This window comes from Hydra vulgaris, chromosome 03, assembly GCF_038396675.1.
Source record: "Hydra vulgaris chromosome 03, alternate assembly HydraT2T_AEP".
Lineage (NCBI taxonomy): Eukaryota > Metazoa > Cnidaria > Hydrozoa > Anthoathecata > Hydridae > Hydra > Hydra vulgaris.
In genome coordinates this window covers 61,598,055-61,617,853 of record NC_088922.1, presented here as the reverse complement: position 1 = coordinate 61,617,853, position 19,799 = coordinate 61,598,055, and the positions used below count along the sequence as shown (strand labels likewise).

General features: G+C 27.2%; 1 protein-coding gene across 2 annotated transcripts in view; it reads left to right on the top strand.

Annotated features, from left to right (window-relative positions):
• LOC100197441 (uncharacterized) overlaps positions 1-19,799 on the top strand; it is a 91,032-nt gene that overhangs the window by 11,329 nt on the left and 59,904 nt on the right. For both annotated transcript variants that reach the window (XM_065793922.1, XM_065793921.1), the window contains exon 2: positions 18,186-18,274. In XM_065793922.1, coding sequence (XP_065649994.1) covers positions 18,186-18,274 — 89 coding nt within the window. The remainder of the gene's footprint in view (positions 1-18,185; positions 18,275-19,799) is intronic.

Below are 19,799 nucleotides of genomic sequence, written 5' to 3'. Positions count from 1 at the left end.
GTTTTCACGTTAAATCGGAGTCATATGCAATATGGATGAAACTAGTCTACAACTTGACGTAAAACCAAGAAAATTGGTTAGCAAAACTATAGTTTACTAAAACATTTACAGAAAACATTGATCCCCAACATCCTCATTTATTGATTCTGGATGGGCACGACTCTCACAACTTTATTGAGCTAATTGGCATTGCTATCCAGAACCAGATACATATAGTTATGCCTTCACACACATCAAACTGGCTTCAACCATGCAACCGCACCTTATTTAAGTCACTCAAGAATTATTGTTGTTCTACAGCACAAGATATGATGGGTCAGTTTCCATGAATTATTACTTGTCGTTCAAATTTAGCAGAGAGATTTGCTTCAGCATGGGAAAAAGCAATGACTTCTAGCAACATTGCATCTGGGTTCAAGTCGTGTGGAATTTATCCATTTAATCCTCGAGCTATTCCTAGTAATGCATATTTGCCTAGCTATCTACACCCAAGTTGAGGATATATCAGCAATACCACTGTTGATGACATTTCAATACCTGGTGCAGATAATGATTAAGGTGTTTAAATCGTTTTGCACAATGGTATGGGTGAATCATTGATTGCCATAAATGAGAAAAAAAATCAGAATGAACAAGATATCGCAATTCACAGCCCATTACAAAGCAACACATCTATTATGGAAGCAGAAACTGTCCATGATAAGCAGCTTGCATATTTGGTCAATTCAGTTAAAGAAAAAAATGTTGACTTTACTGTGAATAGTTTTAACAATCTTACAAAGCGAAAAGAAAAAGAAATCTTAGAACCACCAAACTTTCAATCTACGACAGTTTCTATCCTGGTAAGTCAATCATATCACAAAGTGATCAATGGTTTCATAGCAACAATGCAACTTTTAATTAATTTTTGATTTTAAAAAAATTCAAAATTTAATTAAAATTTAACTTCTCAAGTAGCATACTCAGCAAAGCTGAAATATCACCAAGACAAAACCTAACAGGAAAGAGAAAAATGAGAAAGAAAACAACAGCGACATATCAATGCTGCAAAGCGACTCGAAGAAAAAGAACAAAAAATGGTATTGGCTGAGAAAAAAAATTAGAAGATTGTGCCACAAGTCTACAGCAACAACAAAAAAGAAGTTCATTTCACTATCATCTGTATTTCAACCATTGGTTGATCTCGAGAACAATACTTACTAATATGTATTAAATATTTGACAAAAATTTTTATATATTCAAAAATGCATACAATTTCGTCTTATCTATATAAACTTTTTTATTATTTTTATTTAAGAATACTCTAATGGTCTTATGTGTGATAAGACCTAATGGTCTTATTATAAAGAAGCACCCACAAGGGCATAAGCATTTAATGAGTTGGTTCCCCATTTCAAGCCTAACTGGTAACGTATACGCTTCGAGCAGGATTCGAACTCGCAACCCTTGTACTACGGTTCCATGCTCTAATCACTGCGCCACGGCTGCTCAATATAAAAATTAAATTCTTGACTGGGGCGAATAGTTACACATTTTACAATTACAATTAGGATTGATCTCGGAATTCAGATTAAGGTCACAATCTAAGAAGGGGCGAAAGTTTGCGTTTAAAAAACCGCATGGTTTTATACTTTTCTAATTAAAATGGTGCAATTGAGAATTGATATTAACTAACAAAATTCAATCTTACTCACCTGTATATAATGTCGCCCTAGGCGATCATAAGATCTTTTTTAAAGTCACACAGTGGGCGACTTTAAATCAATGGCGAGATTGAATTCAAGTTGGCGAGAACCAGTGCTTTTGACACACTGTGCAATTTATAATGGTACGGCCAACTACTCTCATAAAATCTAAAGAATTCTACATAGTTTTGTAGCTGAAGAAATAAGCTATCTAATGATATATAGTGCAGCTGTGTAAATCTCAACTTAAAATTACAAATGTTTGCTTTGTTAAAATTACAAATGTTTGCTTTGTTAAAATTACAAATGTTTGCTTTGTTAAAATTACAAATGTTTGCTTTGTTAAAATTACAAATGTTTGCTTTGTTAAAATTACAAATGTTTGCTTTGTTAAAATTACAAATGTTTGCTTTGTTAAAATTACAAATGTTTGCTTTGTTAAAATTACAAATGTTTGCTTTGTTAAAATTACAAATGTTTGCTTTGTTAAAATTACAAATGCTTTGAAAAAAAAGTGAATAAAAGTAAAAGGTATAGAAAAAAGATTTATTAAACTTTTAACTTAAGAACATATTTTAAGTTTATAACTACAAAAACTTACTCCGAACAAAAAAAAGGTTAAAGGATTTACATAAATATATGTACCTTACGCTTTTAAATTATGAACATTATTCAAATTAATACAACACTTCAATGTGCCAATCCTACTCATTTTAACTTTAAACCTAATTCAATTTCACAGTAAAAGCCAATTATCTTTTAGTATAACAAAAAATAGATTTAACAAATTGTATAAACCAGGGTTCGGCAACCAATTGAGAACGAAGTGCCAAAAGTTGTAATTTACAAAGTTTTAGCCTGCTGTGAAAACAAAAAAGATTTATGTAAGTACATGGTCTACATAATATTATGTAAACGTTTAAACCAGGGGTCGGTAACCTGCGGCTTGCAAGCTTCGTGTGGTTCTTTTGATGTCAAGATGTGCCTCTTTAGCTCCATGCACAAATATTGATATAATATTGAAATAAAGATGTTGGTAGCACTTTAATTTTTGAAGAGCTACCAACATCTTCATTTCAAATCTTTTTTCAAATCATCTACCAAATCTTTATTTCAATATTATATTAATATTTGTGCATGGAGCTAAAGAGCAGCATCAATCGCAGGTTGCCGACCCCTGTTATAAACGTTTAAATAATAGTGTAGTCTAAGTACTTACATAAATCTTTTTTGTTTGCGCAGCAGACCAACCAACAATAACTTTGAAAAAACAATAGTGTTACAAGTAAACATCTGGTGTGTGCTTGTTTAGTTCTGTACGTGTCGGATCTTTTTAAAGCACAACACGATTTTTAAAAAGTAGGAATATAAATAGCTTTATTAAAATACGCAAGGTTTAGCTAGTATGTAACACAGGGCTACAAACGCTGCCTAATTTTCCTTTTTTTCAGTAACTAAATTTATTTAAAAAGTAACGTTGTTGACGTCAACTTGTCTTGACCTCCCCTCTCCCACCTGTCAACAAATGTCAAAAAAATTAATACCCTCTCCCCCTATTTCGTTGACGCTGTTTATGGACAGCCCCTAAAATTATTAGCTCAATAGAGATTAAGTTTTCCTAATCATTAAGAAAACTTAATCTCTATTGAACTAAAAATTTTATTAAAATATTTAGTAATAGAAAACAAAATTGTTTATAGTTAACAACAAATTTTTTTTTTGTATACGAAGTTATTAAACTCAACGTAAAATAATTAAAACCCATAAAAGAAATATATAATAAAAACTTTTATTTATCATTTTGTGAGCACAAAAAATTTACTTAAATTTCTATTTAATAATAAAAAAAAAGTTAAAAAAAAGCTAAAAAATTTATTTAATATTTTGATATTTTTATTAACTAAACATTACTTATTGTTATTAATTAATATAAATTAAATGTTTTCCTTCGCAAACACACACACACACACACACACACACACACACACACACACACACACACATATATGTGTGTTTATAAAAATAGTTTTTATAAACACATTTATATCACAGCAAAATCGCTGATAAAGTAATAAACTTTTAATAAATGAAGTAAATAAATTCAAGTTTTCAATTCAAAAAAATTGTTTGTTGCAAAGTTGCAAAATTGCAAAGCCGCAATAAGAAATTTTAGAAATAATAATTTTAAAAAATTTAACATTTTTTGTTCATTTATACAAATTGTCGAGTAAAGAAAGAAATTTTTTTATATCAAACATTTTTAAAAATGTAACATTAAATTTAATTATTTTATATAAAAAAGAAATCGAAAGAAAATAAACATTCCATAATAGCATTTGTATATTAATTTAACTGGTTTTGCGGTAATTAATAATATTGCAGTAGTTTAAAAAAGTTATTGTCTTTAAAAAGTAAAAAAAAAAAGAGAACATTATGACGTCAAATTCACATAATGCTGATGCGTCAAGCATCTTTTATTTAAAACAAAGCCTGCAATCAATGGTCCAGTCTATGAGTAATAAAAAAAAATTCCCATTAAGAGTTTTTGAATTTCTATGTTGTCCTGATATATAAATAAGTTATGAGTTATGTTTGTTTTGTTTTATTAAATATTATATAAATGTTATATATATATATATATATATATATATATATATATATATATATATATATATATATATATATATATATATATATATATATTATATATATATATATATATATATATATATATATATATATATATATATATATATATATATATATATATATATATAACATTTATATAATATTTAATAAAACAATATTATATTATATATATATATATATATATATATATATATATATATATATATATATATATATATATATATATATATATATATATATATAAATTGATTTTAATAAAAAAGGCAGCGTATAACTATTTTTTAAAATATATTTTAGATATAATAATATATTTACAATATTTTGTTGACCTATTGTGGTCAGCGTCATCAGGTAAATACCTCTGGCGGAGACCTTAAGATTTATCCTATAAAATTTTTTTATACTTTCAAATAATATGGGTTGAATATTAATTACATATATAAAGCATGTTAAAAAAATTAAGAAGTTATTCTACTGAAGCTTCTGAAATTGGTGAAAAATCCAAATTTTTTTTACAAAAACCTATTTTATAACTCGGTGGCGTATTTTATAACTCGGAGGCATATTTTATAACTCGGAGGCGTATCTTAATTTTTTCAACATGCTTCTTTTATGTAATTAATATCCAATCCAACATATATTATTTAACAGAATAATAAATTTTGTAGGATAAATTTTAAGGTCCCCGCCAGGCGTTTAAAACACCCAACATTTTTGCCCAAAATCGAACTGGCGGGGACCCTAAAAATTGTACAAACATACTTTTTTTTGTTCAAACTTATTTTCATATAAATGGTCAATTTATAAATCGATTCGCGAGTTTAATTTCAAAAATTGATAAAATATGAAACACCCTAATATATATATATATATATATATATATATATATATATATATATATATATATATATATATATATATATATATATATATATATATATATATATATATATATATATATATATATATATATATATATATATATATATATATAAGCCCCCACCCTTACTTTTTCTCTTTCACTTCTTTCTTAAGGACCCTTATTTTTTTTTTTTTTATTTAGAGAAAACTCTAAATTTAGAGGACTTTTTTTAGAAATAGACGATTGTGCCCATCCTCTACGAAACCCGTGTCGTCGGCCATGTTAGGAAACAAGTATTAAAGTTGTGTAAAAAATTGACTGTTTAGTTGATATAAATTTTATTTAAATATATTGCTATAGTTATCTAGTTTTTCTATGCAAAATTAGTAAACTTCAGGTGATACACCACCTTGTAATGCAAAATTAAGTAACCATTGTAACCAAATATAAAAAATCACTTTTATAAAAAGCAAAGACCTCATATCAAAGACACATGCCAAATATAGTGCACGTAGCACAAATAAAAAATTTCTAACTTCCAAAAATAGATTATTGCTATGCAAAACTAGGTATCCATAGCAACTAAGTATTAAAAATAAAAAAATTTTAAGAAGCTTAGATCTCATCTTTGTAATCACATCAAATTTGGTAAATGTAGCACTAACGAAAAATCTCTAAGATCAATAAACAGGTTGTTGCTATGCAAAATTAGGTATCCATAGCAACTAAATATAAAAGTTATTACTTTTATAAGAAGCGCGGACCTCATTTTGCTAATTTTGCTAGCTTTTGCTAAATTTGGTAAATACAGTAATAATATTAAATTGGTTATTAATTTTGTCTCAAAATTGACTATACTGGCCCATAGTGAAGTGGAATGTGATTAGATAACTTTTATGCATTAAATTAGATATATTATATGCAATATATATATATATTATATGCAATATATATATATATATATATATATATATATATATATATATATATATATATATATATATATATATATATATATATATATATATATATATATATATATATATATATATATATTATATGCAATATATATATATATATTATATGCAATATATATATATATATTATATGCAATATATATATATATTAGGGTGACACAAATTAGGGTCGAAAAATGAAACTTTTAGAATATCAAAAACCGCAGTTGCTTAACCTGTTCTACAACATTCAGTTAGTCTATAAACAAAATTTTATTTATTTTTCTTTGTTAGACGTGCTACATGTAATTTTTCGAATATTGAGGATTGGGTGAACTTTATGTTATTTTACGGGTTAAAATGTGTTTATAACTAAATTCTTGTTTGATCTTTGATCTAAGAAGAAAAAAAACACTGTTTGTAGTATCTTACAGTTAACTATTATTTTACATTAATTTTCCAACTCTCAGGGCCGGCAACACAGGGTGTCGTTGACCCTGAGAGTTGGAAAAATAATGTAAAATGTGATTTAATAATTTTAGGGAGGGGGAGGTGACACACGCCCCCACACCCCACTTTTAAAATGAAGACTTTTTTTAAGACAATGACAATTTTTATAAGAAATTGAGATTAAAATATGTTTATAACAATAGTTTTTTGATCTAAGAAATTAAAACACTGTTTATAGTATGTTTATAGATATTATTTTACATTAATTTTTCAACTCTAGGTTTTAGGTTTACCAGTTCCTTAAACGAAATATCTTTTGTAATTAGTTTTCTATGTTCCCTTACTACCAAAAAAATGTTCTGTCTCTGATCCTCATTGTGGGAAGTGTGAACAAAATTTTCAAATAAGCTAATATTTCTTTCTGCGCAGTCGTTAGTCACACTGAGATTGCGAACAAACTGAGTGAAATGTTTGTACGAATCTAGAAAGCGCTAAAAAATCGCTTGAAGTATGCCACTCTCGAACAGATTCGGTGTGACCTGTGAGTATAAAAAAAAGCCAACTCTCCTTCGTAATTAATCTCTAATCTACTTTCGCTAGTAACAATAACAGCCGATGGAGCTTCTACAGAAATCTCTGATATCTCAGGAACTGGAAATTTTAAAAGCTTCTCAATGAATAAACGCTTAGCATCTACTTTCATATAAGGATCACCTAGCGATAGTACGACAACTTTAGGAGACAAATACCATGTGTGGTTACTCATGCTTTTATGAAGTGAGTTTCCAACTTCATAACCACATTCTGTTTTAATTGTTTCAGCAATTTTAAATGCATTAAAATCATTTAGAACGGCATGCTCTGCTTTGCTTGATTTGAGAAAGGCAGGTCCATAATAAATAGCAACAATAAATGCTACCCTTGCGACCATATGTTTCTTTTTAGGAGTCAGATATTCAAAGCCAAATATTCAACAAGATGCTTATAATTTTTCATAAAACATTGACATTTTTATTTAATATCCTTTAAAAAAAAGTGTATGTATGGAAAAAATTTAATTTATTGTTACATACCTGGGGAAAATTTCATGTTCTAGTGCTTTAGTTACAATGTTTTTAGCCTTCAAATAGAGTTTGCAGAGGTCACTGCCAACAATAAGGTCTTGCTTAGGAAATTGTTTGAACTTTTCTACAGCACCACTGGCTGAAACTTTTGGATAAAACTATGTTATCCATTTCAGCTGAAAATCTTTTAGCAACTTATTTGCAGGGGCTTTAGATGTTTCCTTTGAAATTGCATTAAAAACCCAAGTAATATTTATCTCGGCAATATGGTGTCTATATAATAACCAAAGAATTGGTTTACCGAGAAATCTTGCCATAACATTTATTGCACCAGATTCCCATCCAGTGTTACTTACTGTGGTGTCAGAACAGAATTCTATAATATAGTCACAAATTTCAAAATATTTTAAGAGATTCATAATACTTATAGCCATATCGATTCCCTTACCACTCTCAGTTGGCACAACACCAAGTAAAAGATCATCTTTGGTTTCAAACTCTGGGCTAGTTACAGATACCGATAGTCTATCTGTAGTAGTGGCCTGTTTAGTGTTCTCCTCAATATGCTTTAACATTTTACCATCAAAATGTAAAACTAACATCTTGTTAGCCATTAAATCAATATATTCATTACGTATCTGGCCTCCTTCCCCTTCTAAAAATCTGTAACGTCGCCTTCTGACAGATTCTCTGCTTAACTTTAATTCTTTAACATCTCCTCCTAAATAGTTTACTATACTTGCAATAAGAAGGGTTTGATCTCGAACGCTGAGACCGGCCCTTATACTGGTGGAAGTTGTTGCTGCAATGAGACCCTCACTGGTAATCTCCTTTTCTACTCTGAAGAATGCTGGTCTAAACTGATGCCTACTTTTTGAGCTTGCTTCGTTAAAGTTAACATTTTTATTTGGGACAAAAACTTCTGACCCAACAATTACACTTCCAGCATCTAAATTAATATAAAGATTTTTAACTCAGTTATACATTTACTTCAAAAACTGAATGATTTTACTTAAAATGCCTGTGCTTTTTTAGAAAAAACTGTTTATATTCTCCCTTTTGATTTAATCAGAATTTGAAATGAATATTTTTAAGTGTTAAGCAAAGTATACTTTGATATTACCTAATTTTGATTCAGCTCTTGTTTTTTTAGGTTCTGTAGGTTCCTCATCTGCTGAATTGAAATCTATATCATTGTTTGAAAAAAATTATGGTTCCATTTCCTTTTTTTATCAATTTCCTCTTTGTTATCACGAGTTATTGAACCGTTGTTCTTCTGTACTCGATCTTTGTATTCTTCTTTTCTCTTGCATCTATCGATCTTTCTCTGAAACCTTGCTTCAAGCTCGTTGTCAATTTTAGAAGATATGATCATATTTCTGTTAGTTCTGTGCAAAAAGTTGTTAAAACACTTTGCATACGATAAGTTTAAATAAAAAAACCAAATTTCTCCAAAAAATTATTCTTTATGTTAAGGAAAAATAAGTACATATGTTTTTATTCAATTAATCTCAGTTGGTGAAATCTTTAAAATTTAGAAAAAAAATACCTTTGATCATCTAAGAAGGCCAAATCTTCTTTTATAGCAGAAATATCACGAGTCATTGATTTATCGTGTCTCATCTTCTTCTCAAAGTCTTTCGCACTGTTGTCAAACAATTCCTCTATCATATTGTTCATTTGTGTGGCTGTCGAAAATAGAGATTTAAACTTTTCCACTATGCTTCTCTCAGAAATCAAATAATTTCTGAAACCTGCAGACTTCCAAATATTTACATTATTATTATTATTTGTTGGAGTTAACAGTATTTTTCGGTATTTGAGTTACAAAACTCGTCTTTCCCTTTGCATATAACATCCTCTCTTGCTCGAGAACATGAAAAGTTAGTTTTAATAGTTTTGAATCGCTTATCTCTAGCTGAAGTTAGGAACAAGTAATATCAAAGAACACTTCGATTTGATGGAAGTTGGTTTGTAGATAAATAGCTTAAAGGCGAGTTAAGCAGGTAAACAGACCTGCGAGCATTATAGCTAATTTCTTTTGTTTTTCTCTCTTTGATTTTCAACATTTTGTACGGATATGTAAATAGTATATAAATCAAAGTTTAGAGCAAGGTAATTAATAAATCAAAAGTTGCCAAGTGATTAAAATGCAAACCACGCAATTTATGCTGCAATTAAACTTTTTTTTTTTTAAATAATTGTAAATAACCGCAAATGTTTAAGAAAAATCTTAAGTTTTTGACGCATGTTTTCAAAACTTTCTGAATGATCTAAAGATAATAAAATAAAGTAAAGAAATAAAAAATGCTTGGAACGTAAAATTTTCAAATTTACATATAGCTCTTCCTGATCACTTAGGAATCTGAAATTTTTTTTGTAGAGTCTCTAAGTTTGATAGAACCGGAAAATGTACTGCGGTTTTTTTTTTTTTTTTTTTTACACATTTTGTGTCACCCTAATATATATATATATATATATATATATATATATATATATATATATATATATATATATATATATATATATATATATATATATATATATATATATATATATATATATATATATATATATATATATATATATATTGTATATATATATACAAATTTTTATTGACTTTATAAATTTTATATCCATTTTTATATACAACATATACTTTTATTAAGCTTCAAAACTCAAAACAACCGAGATTTTCAGAGTAAAAAAATATTATCTTAAAAGCAAATATTAAAAAAAAAAAAAGAAAAAAGAAGTTGAATATTGGTTATTGTATTCTATTATTGATAAAATAATTTTACCCTCTTATTGTATAAACTGATAGCAATTGATGTGGAAAAAAGCAACAAACTTTCATAAATTTTGCTATCATTTCACATTTACTGTACAACTGAAAAGCAAAAATAAAAATCTGCTCTGCAAAATAAAATGTAATCAGCTTTTTTAAATTTTATCAGTAGTTTAAATATGTAATAATTTTTTGCTGTGATTAATAAAATCAAATTTATTTTTCTGGATTTTTTTGGATACCTCTTGAATAAAAGTATGTTTAAGATGTGTCATTTTTATGACACATCTTTGCTATTATTATTCAAGTAATAAAAATAAATTTGTATTTAATACATAATTCTTCAATTGATGACAAAAAAAAGTATTACTCTTGACTGTAGTGGTCCCCTCGACCACGGGGAGGTGAATAACAAAGAAAACAAAAAAAGCAACCTTATTTTGACATTTTGTTCCTTATACTACAGATAATATAACATTTTACAAATAACTAATCCATCAAAGCTATAACCCAACATTTTGGATCACTTTGGTTTAAAAAATACACAATGCATGACAATTGACCTGTAGATGGGTTTTGAAGTATAATTGGCTAATGTCTAATATTGAGGACCTTTTTTTTTTTTGTCTCTAGTTGGCAGAAAACACAAACAACCCCGCCTCCATGAAAGACACCTCTTAAGGACGGCCTGACTTTAATAAATAGTTTTATTTATTAAAGTACAATACAAAAAAAATTTACGTTTTACAAAGTAAAAAATCTTTTAAAGCTAATTAAATTTAACGCAGAAAAAAAAACTAACCTTCGATTTTTGAACAGAATATGGTATTGCGGTAAAATAAGTCAGGAAGTTAAGACTTCAAAGTCTCAATTTCCCGGAAAATAAGAACCTTTTGAGTTTAAAGTTTTGAGTTTACCTTGAAATTAGGAGTGAGACGGTAATATAAAAAAAAAATAACCTCCTGAAATTGAAATCTTGAAATTTAAAGGTCATTAGGCTACAAGCCATAATTTTCCAGGGAGTTAGAATTTTTGTAAAAAAACACACAAATTTTCAATAGCAAAATTTTGTAATAAAATATTATAAAATAAACTTTTATTTTATAACTTTTTTATACTTCATTTTATATAAAACTTTTCAAGTGATGAATAAAAACATTCTAAACATTTTATATGTATAACATAAATGTAATAAAGTCTGAATGATTTCGATGTAATCGATTAAGACCGGCAGGGAGGAATCTAGACCATTTAGTAAGGGAGGGGGCAATTTTTTGGTTTGGTGCATCCAGATCATCTAGGAAGAAAAGTTGGAGGGTATTTTTATTTTTACTTGGTGGATCCAGACTATCTAGTAGAGAGGATGGGGAGAGAGGGAAAGAGAAACAGTTTTCAGATTTAAATTGTAACACTTTTTAAGATAATCTAGATAATTGATAATAATTATCTAGGTTATCTTAATTAGAATTTTTAATTAGATAATTAGAATATTAGTCTTACACCGTCTTAATCTATTGATATCTATTAATATCCTAGCAGTCCCAATTTTTTTTTTTTTCCACCACAAATTTATTTCAAATTTATCACAAATAGTCGCCCTAATTTAATTCAGTTTTCAAACAACATGTTTTGTTAAGGTGGTAACCCTAGAAATAAAAGTTGATTTTTGATGAAATTTTCAAAAAAAATATTTCTATTGTATTTAATTAAGAATTTTAATACCTTTACAAAAATGTATAACATGAATAGGTTTTTTTAATATGATTGTCAATATATTGATATAATTGTGAATTGGTTCCTGTTACTTTTCCCTAGCAACGCGCTAGCAACATGTAAATGCCCTAAAAAATGCAGCAGAATACTATTTTTGAAACATTTTTATGGCTATACTTTAAAACTATATAGTGACTATAAGCTATACTTTAAAAACTAAAACACTTGTTAAAGTTAAAAGGATAAGCATGAAGTTTGTCTGGTGACATGAATTGCTTATCGAAGGCAAATTTCTTTTTTGTTTTGAAGTCTATTTATTTGAATTTTTTATTTTTTAGATTTTAGTTAGTAAAAATGATTTCAACAAAACAAAATTTACAAAGAAAAATAAAAAAAATACCACCAAAGAATCGCCACATGGTTAAAACCAAAGAAAAAAACTTTAACAACAACAAAACTAAAGCAGATTTAGAAACTGAATGTGCAAGCTCCAGGAAACTTAAAACTGCAGGTTTTGTTGCTGAATCTAGTAATAATGATGATAGTAAATATTTTATGTTTATGGATATTGAGCAAATGAAAAAGTTAATTTTACCAATTATGTACTGTCCTAAATGTGATAACAAACAACCGATAGAATTTATTGATAACCTGAAAAGAAGAATGGGATTTGCTCATTTATTAGAATTGAAATGTATGAGCTGTGGTTGGATTAATTCCTGTTTCACAAGTAAAGAGTGCCATGATTCTCATCGAAAAACTAAACGTGGTCGCAAATTGTATGAGTCAAATGTTCGAGCAGTCATTAGTTTTCGTGAGATTGGTCGGGGCAAGGCAGCATTGAAAATGTTTACTAACTGTTTTAACATGTATGGTATTGGTGAATCAGCTTTTGACAACTTAAATGACAACTGTATTTCAACTGCATATGCTAAATTAGCTGAAGTATCAATGAAAAGAGCTGCCAGTGAATTTTCTCAAGCGAGTAATCAGCCAGTCTGCAAACGCGTTACAACAGATGGTTCTTGGCAGAAGAGAGGTCATGCATCATTGAATGGTGTAGTTACAGCTGTTGTTGGTGATAAAGTTTTAGATTATCAGGCTTTCTCAAAACACTGTAAAGGTTATACAATGTGGAGATCCAAGGAAGGTACACCTGAACATGATAGATGGAAAGTAAATCATAATTGTCATATAAACCATACTAAATCCTCTGGTGCCATGGAAGCTGCTGGTGCTATTCAAATTTTTGCACGTTCCATCCAGAAAAACAATATAATTTATTTCCAATATTTAGGAGATGGAGATACTTCTTCTTTTAAAGAAGTTGTTGAATCTAATCCTTACAAGGAGAATGGAATTAACATTGAGAAATTAGAGTGTATTGGCCATGTGCAAAAGCGACTTGGTACTAGAGTTCGAAATTTAGTGAAAAACTTTAAAGGGACAAAAACTCCAATACATGGTAAAGGGAAACTTACTGATACTATTATTAATTCCATGCAAAACTACTATGGTCTTGCTATTCGGAGAAACTCTGATAATGTATATGCAATGAAGAAAGCTATAGGAGCCATTCTCTACCATTGCACCGCACTTAATGATCCTGCAGGTCGCCATGCTATGTGTCCCAGAGATAAAAATTCTTGGTGTAAGTGGCAACTTGATCAACTAAATGGTACTAAGTTTCATAAAGATAAAATTAATTTACCAATATGGATCTATTTAAAGCTGAAACCAATTTTTCAAGATTTATCTGATGATAAATTATTGACCAAATGCCTCCATGGACAAACCCAAAATGCAAACGAAGCATTTAACGCAATAATATGGACTCGCTGTCCTAAAAATGTATTCTTATCCAGAGGAACGTTTGAATTGGCAATTAATTCTGCAGTTCATTTCAATGATGGTGGTGAAGGAGTAAAATCTGTTTTGGAAAGTTTTGGAACTAAAGGACAAATAACTTCCAAGAAACTAATGGAGGCTGATAATAAACGTGTTGAACATATGAAGCACAAATCTTCTAATATGATGTTAAAACAGCGTAAAAAACTAAGAAAAATTAAAAAAGGCATAGTGGATGTTGAGGTTTCAAATGAAAAACAAACTTCATATATACCTGGTGGTTTTTAAACATTATTTTTGAAATATTTTATTAAAAGTCTCGTTTCCCAGGTTTAATAATTTTCGAGACATTACACATTTTAAAACATGGTTATTTAAAAATGGTATGGATTTATGAACTGAAATTTTCAGAACATTTTCATAAGACATAGATAAATCATTTCTCATAGGATTTTGTAATATTAAGAGCAAATTTCAGATTTATATGAAATTTAGTATTTATTTGAGTGACTAAATAAATAAATTCTGAAACATTTTGCATAACTTTGGAATTATCGAGGCAAATCAAAAAATCCTATGACAAATGAAAATATTATATGTAATAAGCATTTCTGCAAAATGTCAAAGCTGTAGAGTTATTATATAGTGAGATATTATGTTTTCAAATATACCCCATTGTTTGAGGTTTAACTAATTTATTTTTGGATAATCAAGGCAAAAAAAATTTTTGAATGATTTTTTTTTTTAATTTTTTGAAATAGAGTCAAGTTTTACTACAAAATATCAATAAATAGCTTAAACTCAAAAAATAAATTATTTCTAGGGTTACCACCTTAAATATATAAATTTACAAAGAAAAAAAAATTATTTTGAAAATATCTAAGGTCTTGTAAGTTGCTTGTTGAATAGTTTTGAAAATTGGTCATTGAATAACAAAAACCATACTAGGAATCTAGTAGTGGAGAGAAAGAGGGAGTATGGTATGGGAGCGATCCCCCATCACCCAAATATTTTTTATGTTTAAAAACACTCCACTGACGAGAGCGCAATAACCAAAAAAATAAAATTGTCATAGGCCGCTTAACTGTAACTTTACCACTACTAATATTATAAATATATAAATATATAAGCCATCACTATAAATAATTATTATCATTTATTAATATTAGTCTAATTGATTTGCGTTTTCGCACTCTTCGCCGAATGAAATAATAAATAGCCGAAAAATAGAATTATTTTAGCCAGCTTAACTGCAGATTTACCCAAAAAAATTATCTATGATAAAATACGTACACATATGTAAAATTTTGTAAAGTAATGTAAAAAAATTTCGTATAAGGTAAGTATGGGTATTAAGGCCCACCTAAAAAAATGAAAATGTAAAGAAATGCTGATTTTTTTTTGCTGCCAGTGATAAAACCAGATAACTCTAATATTTTAATGTCGAAAAAAAGTTTCACAATTTATTTTTCCCTAAGTTTGGATTAGTGGGCCCTATTACCCGCCGGGCCTTAATACCCACACTTACCTTATATGCGATTTTATTTTTGATATTCAGTCATTATTATAGTAAACAAAAAATTCCTTTATAAACAGTTGCTTCCCCAATTATTTGTTTCTATAGGAAAAATATAGGAAAAGGAATATATAGGCAAATACATATATAGGAAAAGTACACAAAGTTGATATTTGCTAAATATTACATACTTTCACCAAAAAGCAAGTTTCAATTGGCTTTACGATTTTATAAAAATGATGTTTAGTAAAATCTACTTAATAGAATATTAATAGAATAGACATGTAATATAGATGAAAACGTTATACGTAATAAAGAAATATATACATTTTGAAAAAAGCAAACAATATTACACAAACGTAAAATAATAGATTAAAGTTCTCCATTTTATATATAAATCAAGGATCTTTTTTGGCAGCTCATATTTTAATTGTTCTTGAAATTTCGTTGTTAAGAGATAAGATAGCTTGAACAGTTTAGTATTTCCTAATATTATATGCAAAATCGGAGGCACTACATAATTTAAATACATTTTGGGAAAAATCACAGCAGAATTTCGTGGCTAAAATCTATCTAGAGCTCTTAAATTTTCATCTTTACACAAGTTCTCATTGTAATTGCCTATAAAGGATTATATCATTTTCTATGAGATGTTACAATTAGCATATTTATAAGACAAAGAGGCACAGTTTCTAAGAGAATTCAACTCAATAGGTTTGTAGAATCAGGAAACCTAGCAGGTAAACCCCTGTGTGCCGGAACGTTATTGATGAAATAAAAAACTCTGTATACTTTTTTTTTTACCTTTTAGTTTGAAATTTTTTGCCCAAGAATGAAGGCATTATTCTCAAGAGAGTCTGAACTCTAAAGGATACAAAAACAAGGACTTTGAAAAATTTGGTGCAAGTAAGGATACAAAAACAAGGACTTTGTAATTTTGGTGCAAGTTTTCCTCAAATAGAGGAATACTTGCACCAAAATTACACAGAATAGGTCTTAACCTTCTAAGTTTAGCTATGGACATCCTTTTATTAGTTCTGCAGCTCTACAGCATCAGAAATACTTTACTTCACAATAGAATAGAGCTTCTTTGCAATAAAATAAAAAATTAACACTTTAATTTTTTATTTTATTGTAAAGAGAGTTAAAGAGAAAGAAAGTATTCAACAAAAAACTTCAAAATTTTTATTCTATTCCAGTCAGGAAATTATAAGGGTGGAAGAAAATTAAAAAATAAAGATGTTCAAAGAAAAATGTTAGATGTATATAAGTTATTATCTAAGCTGAATTATTCCATCCATAGAGTTGTTCTTGTGAAAAAGATAAAAGGATTAAGATTATAAATCTTGAAAAAGATAATAGTTTTAGTGAAATCATAACATGATCTGAACCACCATATGAAGAATAAAGGTAAAGCTATGGTTTGACACAAATCAAGGAATGAAGCTAAGAGATTAGAATTTTGTAGAAAATGAGTTATGAAGGAAACTATCTGAAAAAGATAGAGAAAAACAAAGATTTTAGGCTTTAGAGCCTACAGAGTTGGTGGTCAGCAATTCAGTGTAATAAGCAATAAAATTACCAATAACAACAATATTGGTTGAGGGATAAAGAGATAGGACTTGATCAATTTTATCAAAACAATGTTGAAATGATGTACTCATTTCAGTCTTGGGAAAAAGAACAATGATAAATCGCAAAAAAAATAGGCAATCGAGTTAAAAGGTGCTAAGCAAAAACACATTAAAGAATAGTCAAAATTTCACACTTTTTAGGAAAATATATCCTACGAATGCGACTATTGGAGTCTTTGCAAATCAAATGATAGATTTAATAAAAATGATGATAATAACGTTATTGTTTTTTTTTTTTAATTTTTTCCAATACTTTGTTCATGTTTTCAATTAAAAAGAATTTGATTCAATTAAAGCTAGTGTATGACACCTTTTAGTTCAGAAAATTTTATTAGCAACTAGTTTCAAATCTATTAAACTTAATTTTAGAGCTGCACCTTTATTAGAAGATAGCAAAAAAAGTTGCATAGCCACTCCTAAAACAGGCACAAGAAAAAAAAACTAGTAGAGTTAAAAAGATCCAACACTTGTTAACTGAGGCAGATTTACATCTATGTTAGCTTATTAGATCAAGAAATGGTGTGAAACTGATCTATAAAAATATTATGCTTATTCCTAAAGTATTTGCCTAGAACTTAATTTCCAATCTAATGTATAATATTCATTAGATAAAAAATTAAGTATACATTATATAGTTTTGAATAATCTTTCAGTAGAATGCCTAGTTATACAATAAACATATATATATATATATATATATATATATATATATATATATATATATATATATATATATATATATATATATATATATATATATAAATATATACATACATATATATATATATATATATATATATATATATATATATATATATATATATATATATATATATATATAAAATAAAAATGTAATACAAGAAACTCAAATAAAATACTATTTATTGACATACTAGATTACAGATGCACTAGATATACAAAGACTTTTATTACTCTTGTATTATTATTTTTGTATTATCCTTGCATGAACTCTGGCAATATATGATAATGATTTTATTTAAAAATAGTATTGCATTTTAGATATATCTAACGTTCAAGTGTTTGTAAGAGCATCTCCAACATTTTCAGTTGATGAAACTATTAATCTAAAATTTCCAAACAAAAATGAGGTATGAATATGTATATATATAAATATATATATATAATATATATATATATATATATATATATATATATATATATATATATATATATATATATATATATATATATATATATATGTATATGTATATATATATATATACATATATATACATATATATATATGTTATGTGGTAAATGTGTTGATGTAAAGCAGGCTTATGTAACATATATATTAAAATAGACAATAAAGTGCTTTTTGTATATTTTTGTAATATAGATATTGATGATGTAGGGTTTGCTCTTTAGTCTTTATTATTGCTCTCATATATAAAAATACAATTGTAATACTATTTCCTGTATTGACTGAAAGAATTTGAACTACTCTGGTTTAATTATGACAGACTGTATAAAAACAAGCTTTTATATGTTTACTTTTTTATTAACCAATTTTTTTCTTATTTTTAGTGTTATTAATAATTGTATTGTAGTTAATTTATTTCAAAAATTGTTTATTTTTGTTTTCAATTTAATAATTATGCAAAGTATATTTTATTTTTTTGCTTGATGCTTTAATATTATAAAAGATTATTACAAAAGTATTTAAAAATATTAAGTTATTATCCTTTATAATAAAAGATAGTCATAAACTAAAAAAACAATTGAAAAAAATAAAAAATAACCTTTTAACTTAACTATAGGTTTTTAACTCTAAATTTATAGAAATATTGAAAATTATAGTGTGAAGTTGTTAATTGTTAAATAATAAATATCAAATATATGTTTTTCTCAATAATTAAACAATAAAAGAAATTACCATCAAAGAAATGTGTGGTGTAATTCTTCTTTTAAATTTCATTCTTATAAAACACATTAGTTTTTATGGAAAATAAAGAAATCAGTATAAATACTATAAATAAAGAAATACAGTATAAAAGTTAGAATAAATACTTTAATCATCATAGTTGTATAAAAATTGTGATGATTTGAACCTGGGAACAAAAAAGCCCCAAAATATTTGCCTCCCTTGCTTAAATGTGAGAGCAACTAGTTTAAACTGCTTTTTTTCTATTATCAACTAGACTTATTTTTATTTATAAATTTTGATTTCGTAGTATAATTTCTTAGCGTTCAAAAATTATGACCATATAAAATTTGTAACCCCTTCAAATTGAGGGCTGTTTAAACTTTATATGGTCATGGTTTTTTAACACTATGAAAATATACTATGAAACTATTTTCAATAATTATGATATAGAGTAAACAGGGGTAAGAATAAAAGAAAAAAAAAGTGAGCGGTTTAGCTATTTTGTTTCTTTTGCATTTATTGAAAGCTAAAACAAAAAATCTTTAAAAATGCAAGGCACCATTTTGTAGAGAATTTTGTGCTCTATCTAAAGGTGTAAAAGTTATTTTAAAAAATTAGCAAACTTTAAAAATTACCACCCTCGTAAAAAAAAAGTTTTTTTTCTAAAAATCAACTACAAAACTCCCAAAACTAAAATTAAATTTTACTAAACAAAAAAGGCTGTTTTGTAGAAAATTTTATGATCA